The sequence below is a fragment of the Saccopteryx leptura genome, chromosome 6 (genome assembly GCF_036850995.1).
Source record: "Saccopteryx leptura isolate mSacLep1 chromosome 6, mSacLep1_pri_phased_curated, whole genome shotgun sequence".
Taxonomy (NCBI): domain Eukaryota; kingdom Metazoa; phylum Chordata; class Mammalia; order Chiroptera; family Emballonuridae; genus Saccopteryx; species Saccopteryx leptura.
The window spans coordinates 9,155,680-9,167,102 of NC_089508.1; the positions used below are offsets into that span (position 1 = coordinate 9,155,680).

General features: G+C 49.5%; 1 protein-coding gene across 1 annotated transcript in view; it reads right to left on the reverse strand.

The window, feature by feature from the left end:
• Positions 1–10,980, reverse strand: part of C6H14orf132 (chromosome 6 C14orf132 homolog) — a 54,082-nt gene extending 43,102 nt beyond the window's left edge. The window contains exons 1-4 of the mRNA XM_066341557.1: positions 10,872–10,980; positions 10,446–10,598; positions 3,759–3,781; positions 3,068–3,424 (exon numbers count right to left, since the gene is read on the reverse strand). Coding sequence (XP_066197654.1) covers positions 3,068–3,424; positions 3,759–3,781; positions 10,446–10,598; positions 10,872–10,980 — 642 coding nt within the window. The remainder of the gene's footprint in view (positions 1–3,067; positions 3,425–3,758; positions 3,782–10,445; positions 10,599–10,871) is intronic.
• Between the last annotated feature and the right edge of the window lie 443 nt (positions 10,981–11,423).

Consider the following 11,423-nt stretch of genomic DNA (forward strand, 5'->3'; position numbering starts at 1 on the left):
CACCTTGTACGTCCAAAAAAGGTGTTTCGTAATACTTAGCTTTTGAGGGAGAAATCTTCCTGAAATGGATTATATCCTCTGGGCCTTTTACAACCACGGGCGAGAATCACTCTTCACAACATTCCAAAGGGGAAGGGGCTTGGGTTTGGGGCTCACAAGGATCTGGCTTCTTTAGCTGGACACATCAGTCAAGCAGGGGCGCGCTCCTGACTCCACCTACCCCTCTTGTTTCCGTTTTCTGCTGGGGGTGTTCCCAAGCCGTTGTTTCTATTATAGACCAGCCCCTGTGCAGTGACCTGAAGTGGCCCCCACCGCCTGCTGATTGAGGGGACTCAGCCCCCCGTGGGGCACCTTCTGTAAGCTGGCTCTCCCTGCCCTCCCTGGCTCTCCTGTGCCCCTCCCTCCAACTCCCTCAGGGATTCTGGGATCAGATTCTGGGCCTCCTACCTTCATGCCTCTGCCTAGAAGGCCCTCACTCCCGGCCCACCCCGGGGGAACCTGCAGTTCTCAGCATCAGAACCTCCATCCTCAAAGTCCCGACGATGACAGGTGTTTGGAAGGAGAACACTTGCCACCTCAAATTCACTGTCTCTTCTGGAGAATGTCTACTCATGGGCATGCCTACATCTTGTCTGGCCTTCATCCAGTCATCTAACAAATGCCTGTGAAGGACCTACTATGTGCCAGCCACCTTGGTCACCCTTGCTGGGGATGGCTGGCTCATCACATATCCAATACCTTGGGAGCACCCAGAAACTAAGTCTACATCCCACTCATGTCTGTCCCCCAGCCTCCCCGTCCCAGTGCCAGACACAGAGCTCGGCACAAGGCAGGTACTCAACATATGCTGAACAGATGAATGGAGACCCCGCCCTTTCTCTGTCAATCTGCCCACGGCTGATGCATGGGGACAGTGACTCGGTCACACACACTGGCTGGTCCCTGCACACTCACAGCATGTCCTGGGCACTCCTGTTGGCCAAGTACTGTTAATGCTACAGATAAAGGGATAAAAGTTTCCTGCTCCCTGTGGGACAGGGCAACACCAGCAAGCCACCCACTGAGTACAACACACCACGGTCGGACCACTTCCCTGGGTCCCAGAAGAAGAGATGAGTCATCTTTAAGTATGTCTGCCCTGTCCCTTATGTGGTGTCTTCAGGGTGAAACGATAAGGTGCGAATCTGGGTCTGAGCATCAGCTAAGACTCGCAGCCCCAGATCGAAAACCCAGCTCTTCCCCCTGCTAATGGCGCATCCTGGGAAAATTACTCAGTCGTGCTAGAAGTTTGATCTCCTGATCTGTGAAATGAGGACAGCAGCGCCTAGGTCCCAGACCTGTAAGAAAGTGTGCACGTGACTAGTGTCTGGCACACAGCAGGTGCTCAATAAACCTTAAGAGTCTCTTCCCACTGAACGGCACTTCCTGTGTCTGTCCCTTTCTGCTAGCTCAGGACTGAGCATGTAATTAATGCCCAAACATCTGTCCATGGGAATAAACTGACCACATGCAACTTGAATTATAAACAAAAGAAGAAAACAGAACCCATTCTCTGCAGAGGCTCAACCTATAGGCTCTAAAAAGCCCTATGTTTATTTAGTCACGTTACCATAGCAACTCAGGATGCTCCAGACAGCCCCAGGGTTAGCAGAGATCAATTTATTTTTTAACCTCAGAGATGCCAGCTGTTGGTGGGATCCAGAGGGGAGGGCAGACAGACATTGTGTGAGCTCCTGCCCCTCTAGAAATAAATCCAGTGAGGACACTTTGGTTCCCATGTAGCTCAAGTCACCACTGCATAAAATGATGTCCACACGACAATTATTTTAAACATGGGTTTAGAAACAGGAGACAAAAATGAGGCATAAAAGCCCAGCAATACTCATGGGAGCAATTAGCATTATGGAAAACTTGTCAAGAGGCTGCCAAGAACTGGATTCGGGTCCCTTGGAGCCAATCTGTGAAATCTGCATCATTTTTGCCTGTATCTGGGGACTCGCTGTCCCTACAGCCTAGATCTTCCTGTTACTTTTTAAACTGGCTTCTACCACAGTGACATTTGGGGGTAAAGGAGAGTGTCCCCTCAAACTCTGCTCCCTGAAATGTTAAACAGCAGCAAGTAGGGCCCCTGCCACACACCCAGGAGACAGAGGGAACCTGGTGGCCTTCCCACCGCTGGGTTCTCAACTAAGCCACCTCATAGAAGGTGCTAGGCCTGGATTTGGAACCCTGGGACACACTTTCCCAGACCAAACGTGGCCCTTCCCTGAAGCCACACTGGCACTGGGTGCTCAGAAGGCCACAGACAGCTAGAGAAAGCGGTGTGTGCCTTTGTTCTGGTTCACGAGAGTTAAGGCGTAGAAGCATAAACATCACCCAACCTCAGAACAGGATTCTCTTGTTGCAAAGCTCAAGCGATGAGAAATCCGTTTTGTGTCTGGCGGCTGGGAATCTGTTTTGTGTCAAGGGAAGAGTTATGGTCGCACGGGCACTGATGGCTACAGACTCGGCACAAAGCCTAACAGGAAAAAAAAAACGGTCGATGTGTTTGGCGCCTGGCGGGTCACAAAGCGGCTGTCTTGCTGGGGCTCCGGTCTCAGGTAAAGAGGTAGGGGGCGGGGAGGGGGGGGACAGTGACAGATTACTCGGCAGCTCGGTAAGATACAGAAAAGGGAAGAGCGAGGTTGCCCGCCCAACCCAGAATCATACATCTGAGCTGCCAGACCATGAAGGGCTCCAGGGTATTCGAAAGGGACAGCAAGTGGGGGTGGACAGGGAGAGAGCGACTCAAACTGCCAGGGCCCTCCCAGCCTGGGGACAATGAACCCAATGAGCTCTGGGCTCATGGCCTGCCCCACCCCATAGGGACCGAGCTCGTTATCCCAGACGCGCGCACCCGGTCAGGATGCCCGACGCTGGACAAAGGAACAGGAGGTGGATCCCAGATGGCGCCACCCTCCGGCCCCAACCTTCCTGGCTCACCCAGCTCCGATGGGGAGGGCGAGACCGTAGCCCCGAATCTGCCCAAACTTGGTGTTCGGGGCGCTCAGGGAAGGCGTCCGGTTACCTGCGCGGCCATAAAGGACAGATCCATGGTGCCACCGTCGCCGCGGCTGCTGCTGCCGCCTGCGCTCGGATCGTCTCTGCTGCTGCTGCTGGTCCAGCCGCTTGCACAGCTGGTCGGGAGCGAGCTGAGCAGCAAGCAGGTGTCCGCGACCCTGCGGCTACCGCGCAGACCTGAGCAGCCCCAGCGTGGCGGCGCGGAGGGAGCCGGACCTGCGCTCAGCGCTCCTAGTTCCAGACAGCGACGGGGCGGAGGACCCAGAGCGCGGGGGCGGGGCGGGGCGGGGCTCGCGGCCGGGTGCCCCTCCACGTGACCGTGCTCGGCCCCACCCCCGGAGTGTGAGCGCTCACGATTAGCTCTCTGCGTGGGCCGGAAAAGGAAACTGAGGCCTGAGGTCGCCCAGCTGGTTGGTGCTGGACCCAGCCTTGAACCCAAGTTCGGGACTCTTGGCAGCCCCTCCCGGTGCTGTAGTCAAGCCCGTTCGGGGCAGCGAGCAGAGCTCTACTGGAGCTGGCATGCCTTGTTCCCTGGCCTGAAGATCAGGGTCTGGGAGACCCAGCTTTCTGTGCCAGCTCAGCGCACCGAGTCCGGCGTGCTCGGGCTCTGGAACTGGGCAGAAGGAACTTTAAATCCTAGTTCTGCTTTTCCTGTGGCTCGGGCCAGGCAGTGTCTCTCTGAGCCTGGGCTTCCTCACCTGCAAAATGAAGTTGACAGGACCTGAGAATTAAATGACAAAATGCATCTGACACATAGTGTCACATAGAAACGGGAGCTCTGACACGGCTAATAAGTTAACAGAGACTAAGCTGCGAATCATGACGTGTAGGATTGCACAGTGCCAACTTGCACAACTGTTCTCTGTTAATGATCTTCCCTCAGACAGGCACCCTAAACCACGCAGTGCCATAGCTAGGATGAGGACAACAGCAGAGATGCCCAAAGGGGTCTATTCCCTCGTGAGTGTGTGTGTGTGTGTGTGTGTGTGTGTGTGCGCGCGCGCGCGCGCGCGCTCACGCAGACATCCCAGGCTTGGTTGTGGGTCCCCAAAAGAGCTGTTGCGAGCTTTGCCGTTCTGTTCTCTAAGCTCTCTCACTGGTAGGGGATGCGTTGTGATCTGATGGGTCTTGATGTGTATTACTTGTTTCCTCTTGGTGATGTCCCTCTCAGGGACTTTTATTCACATCATGAGCTTCTAGACTGCTTGTGAGGAAGGTGGCTCAGGGACTCTGAGGCTTTGTCAAGGGCAAGTAAACTGTAGCAGAGAGAGATGGAGGGGGTTGTTCAAGGCCACCCAGTAGCTGGGCGCCCAGCATGGTCTGTGGGAGTAGGACCAGTGTTTCACTGACTACCAGAGACTGTGTGATCCCCAATGTGATCACGTTTGGAGATGGGGCCTTTGAGAAGTAATTATTAGGTCATGAGGGTGGAGCTCTCATGATAGGATTAGTGCCCTTATAAGAAGAAACACAGAATCAAAGATCTTAATTTTTAATTTTGTCAAAGTTTATTAACATTTTTCTATATAATTAGCCCTTGTTTAAGAATTCCTTTCCCAGCTTGAGATACTCTGCTGTAGTTATTTTATTTTAGTTTTTGTATTTCGGCCCTGTTGTAACTGATTATTTTTGTTGGGGGTTAAGGAAGCAATTTAATTTTTCTCATGTCAGTAATCAACGATCCCAGCCTCGTTATTGGCCATTCCAGCCCTTTCTTCTTGTCAGGTCTGCATCTAGGCGTGGGTCTGTTTCTCTGTGGTCTGTTCGGTTCCATTGGTTGTTCATCTCTCCCTTCGTTAATTAATTCTATTCTGATTTTCTTATCCCGATGGTTCATTTTACGTGTCAGCATGACTGGGCCATAGGATTCCAGATAACTGGTTAGACTTTACTTCTGAATTTGCCCATGAGGGTGTTTCTGGAAGAGACAGATGTTTCAATGGGTGGACTGAGCAAAGCAGATGGTCCTGCCCGATGTGGGTGGGCAGCATCCATCTCTGCGAGGCCTGAATAGGACAAAAAGGCAGAGGAAGGTTGAACATTCTCTCTGCTCGGCCTACCTTGAGCTGTCTGAAATTTTGATGGAACCCAATTTATTACTGTTTACTGTGTGTGTGTGTGTGTGTGTGTGTGTGTGTGTGTGTGTGTATTTTTCCGAAGTGAGAAGCAGGGAGGTAGTCAGACAGACTCCCGTATACGCCCCACCAGCAGGAGGTGCTCTGCCCATCTGGGGCGTTGCTCTGTTGCTCTGTTGCTCTAGCGCCTGAGCCTTCCTTAGTGACCGGGCCAACTTTGCTCCAGTGGAGCCTTGGCTGCAGGAGGGGAAGAGAGAGACAGAGAGGAAGGAGAGGGGGAAGGGTGGAGAAGCAGATGGGTGCTTCTCTTGTGTGCCCTGGCTGGGAATTGAACCCAGGACTTCCACACACTGGGCTGACGCTCTACCGATGAGTCAACCCGCCAGGGCTTATTGCTGTTTACTTTTAAGGGTTCTACTCTTGGTGTTAACTCTGGGAACTCTTTGCCTAGCCATAGACCCTGAAGATTTTCTTCTATACTGTATTCTAAAATATTTGCAGTTTTATGTTTACATTTAAGTCCGTGATCCATTTTGTGTTAATATAAATATTATACTTATATCAAGTATGAGACTTCTGTAGAGGCTCATATTTTGCTTATGGATGGATTATGAAAAGGACTGTCTTTCCTCTACTGAGTTTTTATATTCTGATCACAATCAGTTCGACATATTTGTGTGGGTCTATTTCTGGATTCTGGGTTCTGGCCCACTGATCTGTGTGTTTGTCCCCTGTTGATACTGCAGCCTAGCCAGATGATGCATCTTGAAATGGGGTTGAATGATTTCTCTTACTTCATTCTTCTTTTTCAGAAGTGTTTAAACTATTCCATTTCTGTTTTACCTATCTTGTCTATGTCCACCAAAACTCCTGCTGGGGTGGATCTGTTAAATATTATATATGTATCGTACTGGGAGGAAATGACCTCTGGACTATGTAAGTCTTCAAATCCTTGAAGAGAGCATGTCTCTCTACTTATTTAGGTCGTCTTTGATTTTTTTCATCAGTATTATGGAGTTTGCAGCGTACAAGCCCTAGATGTGTTTGTTAAATTCACATCTAAATATTTCTTTCTTTTTTTTTTAAGTGATTGTAAATAATATCGTACTTTTAATTTTGGTGTCTCTGTGTTGATTGCTAATACAGTGGTCCCCCCTTACCCACAGCTTTTCTTTCCTCGGTTTCAATGACCTATGATTAACTGCTGTCCAAAAACATTAAATGAAAACTTCTAGAAATAGACAACTCACAGTTTTTCATTGCACACTGTTCTGAGTAGCGTGATGAAATCTCACAGCATCCTGCTTTTGTCTGCATGGGACATAACTCATCCCTTTGTCGGCTCCCCACCCAGCAGTCGCTGAGTAGCCCTCCCAGATAGCAGATCAGCTGTCTCAGTATCGCAGTCACCCTTATTTTTACTTAGTCATGGCCCCACACCATGAGAGTATTGATGCTGGCAATTCAGGTAAGCCAGGAGAATCTATCATGTGCTTCCTTTAACTGAAAAGTACGTAAGAATGGAGGGAAAAAACATTTTGCGTGCCTGCGTGTGCGCACACACACATACACACACATACACACACACGTGGACATGGTTTAAAACCATGAGGTTTCCAGAATCCATCTGGGGGTCCTGGAATGTGTCCCTTATGGATAAGGAAGAGGGGCTACTGTATATAGAAATATTTATTTTATCAATCTCGCACCCTGTAACCTAAAATTCCTTGCCTTGCCTTGCCTGTTGCACTGACCAGAACCGCTATCACTATGTTCAGTGAGTGGTGAGCGCAGACATTCATGTCTCCATTTGCTTCTCATGAGCACCTGGGTGGCCCTCAGGACAATGATGAAGGGGGAGAACCCTGGGCGAGGTGACTCTGCCCAGGAGCGGAGCATTTTCTCCTGCAGCCCTCACTGCCCACGTGACCATGGAGTGTAGGACCGGCTTGAGCAATGACCTGCCTCACAGGCCTGTCCTCGCTCAGGGGAGCCCAGACCTCTCCCAGGACTCGGCCATGAAGACAGTAACAGACGGACTGGAAGAGAGCTGAGACTGTCTCTTTGTTTTTTTATGTTTTAAACCCAAACCTCCCTGAGCGACACCTTGGAGTCAATACCTACATCAAGTGCCCTCGGATGAGCCTGTTTTTCTCTCTGGGCCCAGTTCCCTCACCCCTAAAAGAAGGGGAGACACGGACCTGCCCACTGTGAGTCTGTATTTAAAACCTCCTGTGTCCTTCTGGTGAACAGAACTATTTGATCACAATGTGCTTGAAGAAAGAAAACGTCTTGCATTGTTTACCACCTTCAGAATGAGAAGGAGGACCAGGGGAATGAAATGAAGTCGTTTTAAATCACTCCACTGGTGTATAATTTTTGTACATGTAACCATGTTACATCTACAGGTTAAGGACTCATGACACGTATACACACCCATGTAACCAGAACTCCAGTCAAGAATGCGATCATCCCTCTCACCCCGGCGGGTCCCCTCTAGTCCCTCTGCAGTCACCCAACCCCCACAGGTTCCTGTTTCCCACGGCACCCAACCACTGGCCAGGTAGGTACCTCCCACTACAGACTGGATTTGTCTTTTCTAGATTTTTCTATAGATGAAATCATCTAGAACGTGCCTTTTCTCTGGCTTCTTTCGTTGCCCATAATGTTTCTGAGAATCACTCACATTGTTGCATTTGTCAGTAGCTTTTTTATTCCTGCATAGCGTTCCGATGTATAGGTGTTCTGCAGTTGGATTAGCATTCGGACGCGTGGGTGTTCCGCGGTTGGGTTAGTGTTCCGACGCGTGGGTGTTCCGCGGTTGGGTTAGCGTTCGGACGCGTGGGTGTTCTGCAGTTGGATTAGCATTCGGACGCGTGGGTGTTCCGCGGTTGGGTTAGCGTTCGGACGCGTGGGTGTTCCGCAGTTGGTTTACCCATTCTCCCGTTGATGGATATTTGAGTTGTTTCCATGTGTTTGGCCATTATGAATAAAGCACCTATGAACATTTGTGTACAAGTCTTTGTGTAGACATTTTGTGCCCATTTTCTGGACAGTAACATAGGAGTGGGACTGCTGGGTTTTACGTTTGTAAGAAGTTGCCAAACTGTTTACAAAGTGTGCATGTTTCATTCCCAACACAGTGTGTGAGAACGCTGCTTGCTTCAGAGTCTCACCAACCCTTGGTGTTTCCATCGATTTTAATTTAGCTCTTCTAGTGGGTGTAAACTGGTACTTAATTATAGTTTTAAATGTGTGTTTCCTGATGACTAATGGTGCCGGGCATATTATCTACTTGCTCACTATCGACCACACATGTCGATATGTGTTCTTTATGTGTTTTGAATACAAGATCTCTGTCAGATTTGTGTACTGCAAATATTTTCTGTCAGTCTGTGGCTTTTTATTTTCTTAATAATGTTTTTTTTCACAGGAAAGCTCTTAGTTTTGATAAAATCCATTTGACCTTTTTTTTTCTTTTATGACTCATGATTTTTGGGACCTAGCTAAGACAACTTTGCCTATCTCAAGGTCATAAAGATTTTCTCCCTCCCCTTTTTACCCCAGACGTTTTATAAGTACAGCATTTATGTTTATGTCTATGGCCTATTATTGGTATTCTATATGATGTGAATTAAAGGTCAAGGTTGTTGTTGTTTTTTTTTAATTTTATTTTTTCCCAAAAGGATGGCCAACTGTGCCAGCACCATTTATTGTAATGACTTCTCTTTTCTCTATTAAATCATCCAGGACTAAGACTAGATTAAAGGAGTCTCGAAATTTAAGGTGGCACGCATTTTCAGGTGCCAATGCTGCACTTGGGCAACCCTGAGAGTGCATGATTCCTTAAATTTTGATGACTAGGCACCTTGCTGACTGCACCCACTGACTAGTAAGCACCTCACAGAACCATACATTAGAAATATCACTCTCTTCTCTATAACTTTGACTGGGTGATCTCGCTCAGGCCTGTTATGACCCAGTGAGGACATGCAGACTCCAGACAGGTACATCCATTTGTCTACTCAACACTTTCTCCTGTATGGCTAAGAGCATCTCAAATTTAACTGGGCAGGCAATGAGCTGCGATTTCCCCCTTCCACCCGGGGGCATCACAGCAGATAGTGGCACTACCCAGGTCTTCTACGCACAACTGTGCGTGCTGCACGGTGCCCACGGTGCCTGGCAGGAAGGCGTGGGGTATAGGGGTGGTTGGTAGATAAATCCAGCCGTGGTCTCCGGTGAGAGGCTGTGTCTGCCCAGAGGGAGGGGGTGCCTTTGCTTATTGCCCAGAGGCCTCACAAGGGCCTTCCCTCTTCCTGCCACCCTCTCTCAGCCCTGTCAGCCTATCACTACCTGTGCTCTGGCCACACAGAAATGCATTCCCCTTCAGGGCCATAGCCTTTGCTATTCCTTCTGCTTGGAACTCTCTTCTTCCATGATCTTTCTTTTGATGGTTCAGATTTTATTTCAAAAGCCACCTCCTCCAGGAGGCCTTTCTAGCTTAACCAACTTGTCTGTAAAATAAACAGTACCTTATGTTACTGTTTTCATAGCGTTTCTCCATTTTTGAATTTATTTGTTTGTTGGGAGAGGCCCTGAGTGTCCTGGGTTTCAGGCCATCTGCAAGTTCCCGGCCCTGGCAGCTTGGCACAGCACGGGGCGCGATAGGGAAGGGGATGCATCTTTGCACAGAGCACTCAGAGGATTTGGGTTCCAGGAACAATCTCCAGGCTGCTGCGATGCCAAGTACTGGATACATAATTCATGGGCACAGATAATTTGGGATCCTGTGAGGAGGAGGAACATTCCATTCCTTCAAAGGTTCTCAGTCTGAAGCTCAAAGCAGGGGGCCTGCCCTTGTCATTTGAGCCTCATCTGGGATGCAGATGGCCAGGGTAGGGGGCCACAGAGACCCTGCCTTCCTGGGAGGCCCCTTAAAAGGGTTTAAGAACACATGAGATTCTCACTGAGTGACTTGATAAATTATTCAAGGCACGTCGCTGGGGGCGGAGACGGCCCAGGACCCCTCCTCTTTTTATCAGGCAGACAAAACTGAGGGTAGCAGCAGGGACAGCAAAGTGCACAGAAAATCCTGCAGTCCTTTGAGGCCTGGTCCCAATGCTCCTCGGTCAACTCTCTCAGTAAGACACACTTTTTCCCCCTGAATATTCACTCTGGGGGTGTGGGGGGTCCCCCCCCTCAGTATTTTTCCCTAGATCAGTAACCAGATCCCCGGGGACCTTAATAAAAAGCAGATTCTCTTTGAGTCAGACTTTCTGGAAGGGGACTAGGCAAGCAGGATCGTACCTGCTTCCCAAGTGACTCCGACGCCACCCCAGCTTCCTGCCAGCCAGAACGAGCTCCACTCCTCCAGGCCGCCCTGGGACTCGGTGATAGACTCGCAGTCGGATTCCACTCCATGTAAGAGGGCTTCACTGAACACCAGTGGCAGCACCTTGCCTCCAAACCCCAGAAAACACAGGCTCAGAAAGGCTAAGAAAGCCACTCAGGTCACTCAGCAAGTCAGGGCCAGGTCAAGATTTGAACTCAGATCCAGATGACTGCATAGTCACATGTCATCTACCTTATAGTCCCTGCTCGTAAGGCATCTATATTTTAGTCAGATCAGTGCAAAAACAAATCATTATCAACTGAGGGAGGACTCATTCATTTCTTCTTTAACTCAGCAAGTACTTCATTCGTCCATTCAGAAGGTGTTTCCAGAGTACCTACCTACTGAGTTCTGGGCACTGGGCGCCTGGAAGGGGTGGAGAGCTGGTTTGGACCCCAGTGCAGGGCCCAAAGCTCCCCGTGTGGGGAGGCTGAAGAACAGCGTTTGCATAGTGGCGATGCCATTGGCTGGCTGGGTGACATCAGGCCAGCTGTTTAACCTTTCTGAGCTGGATTTTTTTTTATCTCCAGAAGTGAGGGTAGGGGTTGAATGAGATGATAAAAACAGTGCCCGACACTACCCTGGCACATGGTGAGAATACAGGCAATGTAAGCGGGGAAGGAAGGCGGGTCCATGGGAGAAGGAAGGTGTCAGTTTTACCTGGCGCTTGCCCGGCTGCTGTGTTTATTCTAGCTCGTTCATGTTCTTCTAGAACAGGTGCTGCAGAGGATTACAGAGCAGGAGACAGGATGGTTTCTTATTTACCCAGGAAATGCACCAGCATCTAGCAAATGTCTGGCTTATATGAAGAGCTCTGAGGATGTTTCCTACATGAAGAAACTAATGAGCTAATAAACCTTTATGGTTGAATAAATGAATGGATGAAATTAAGT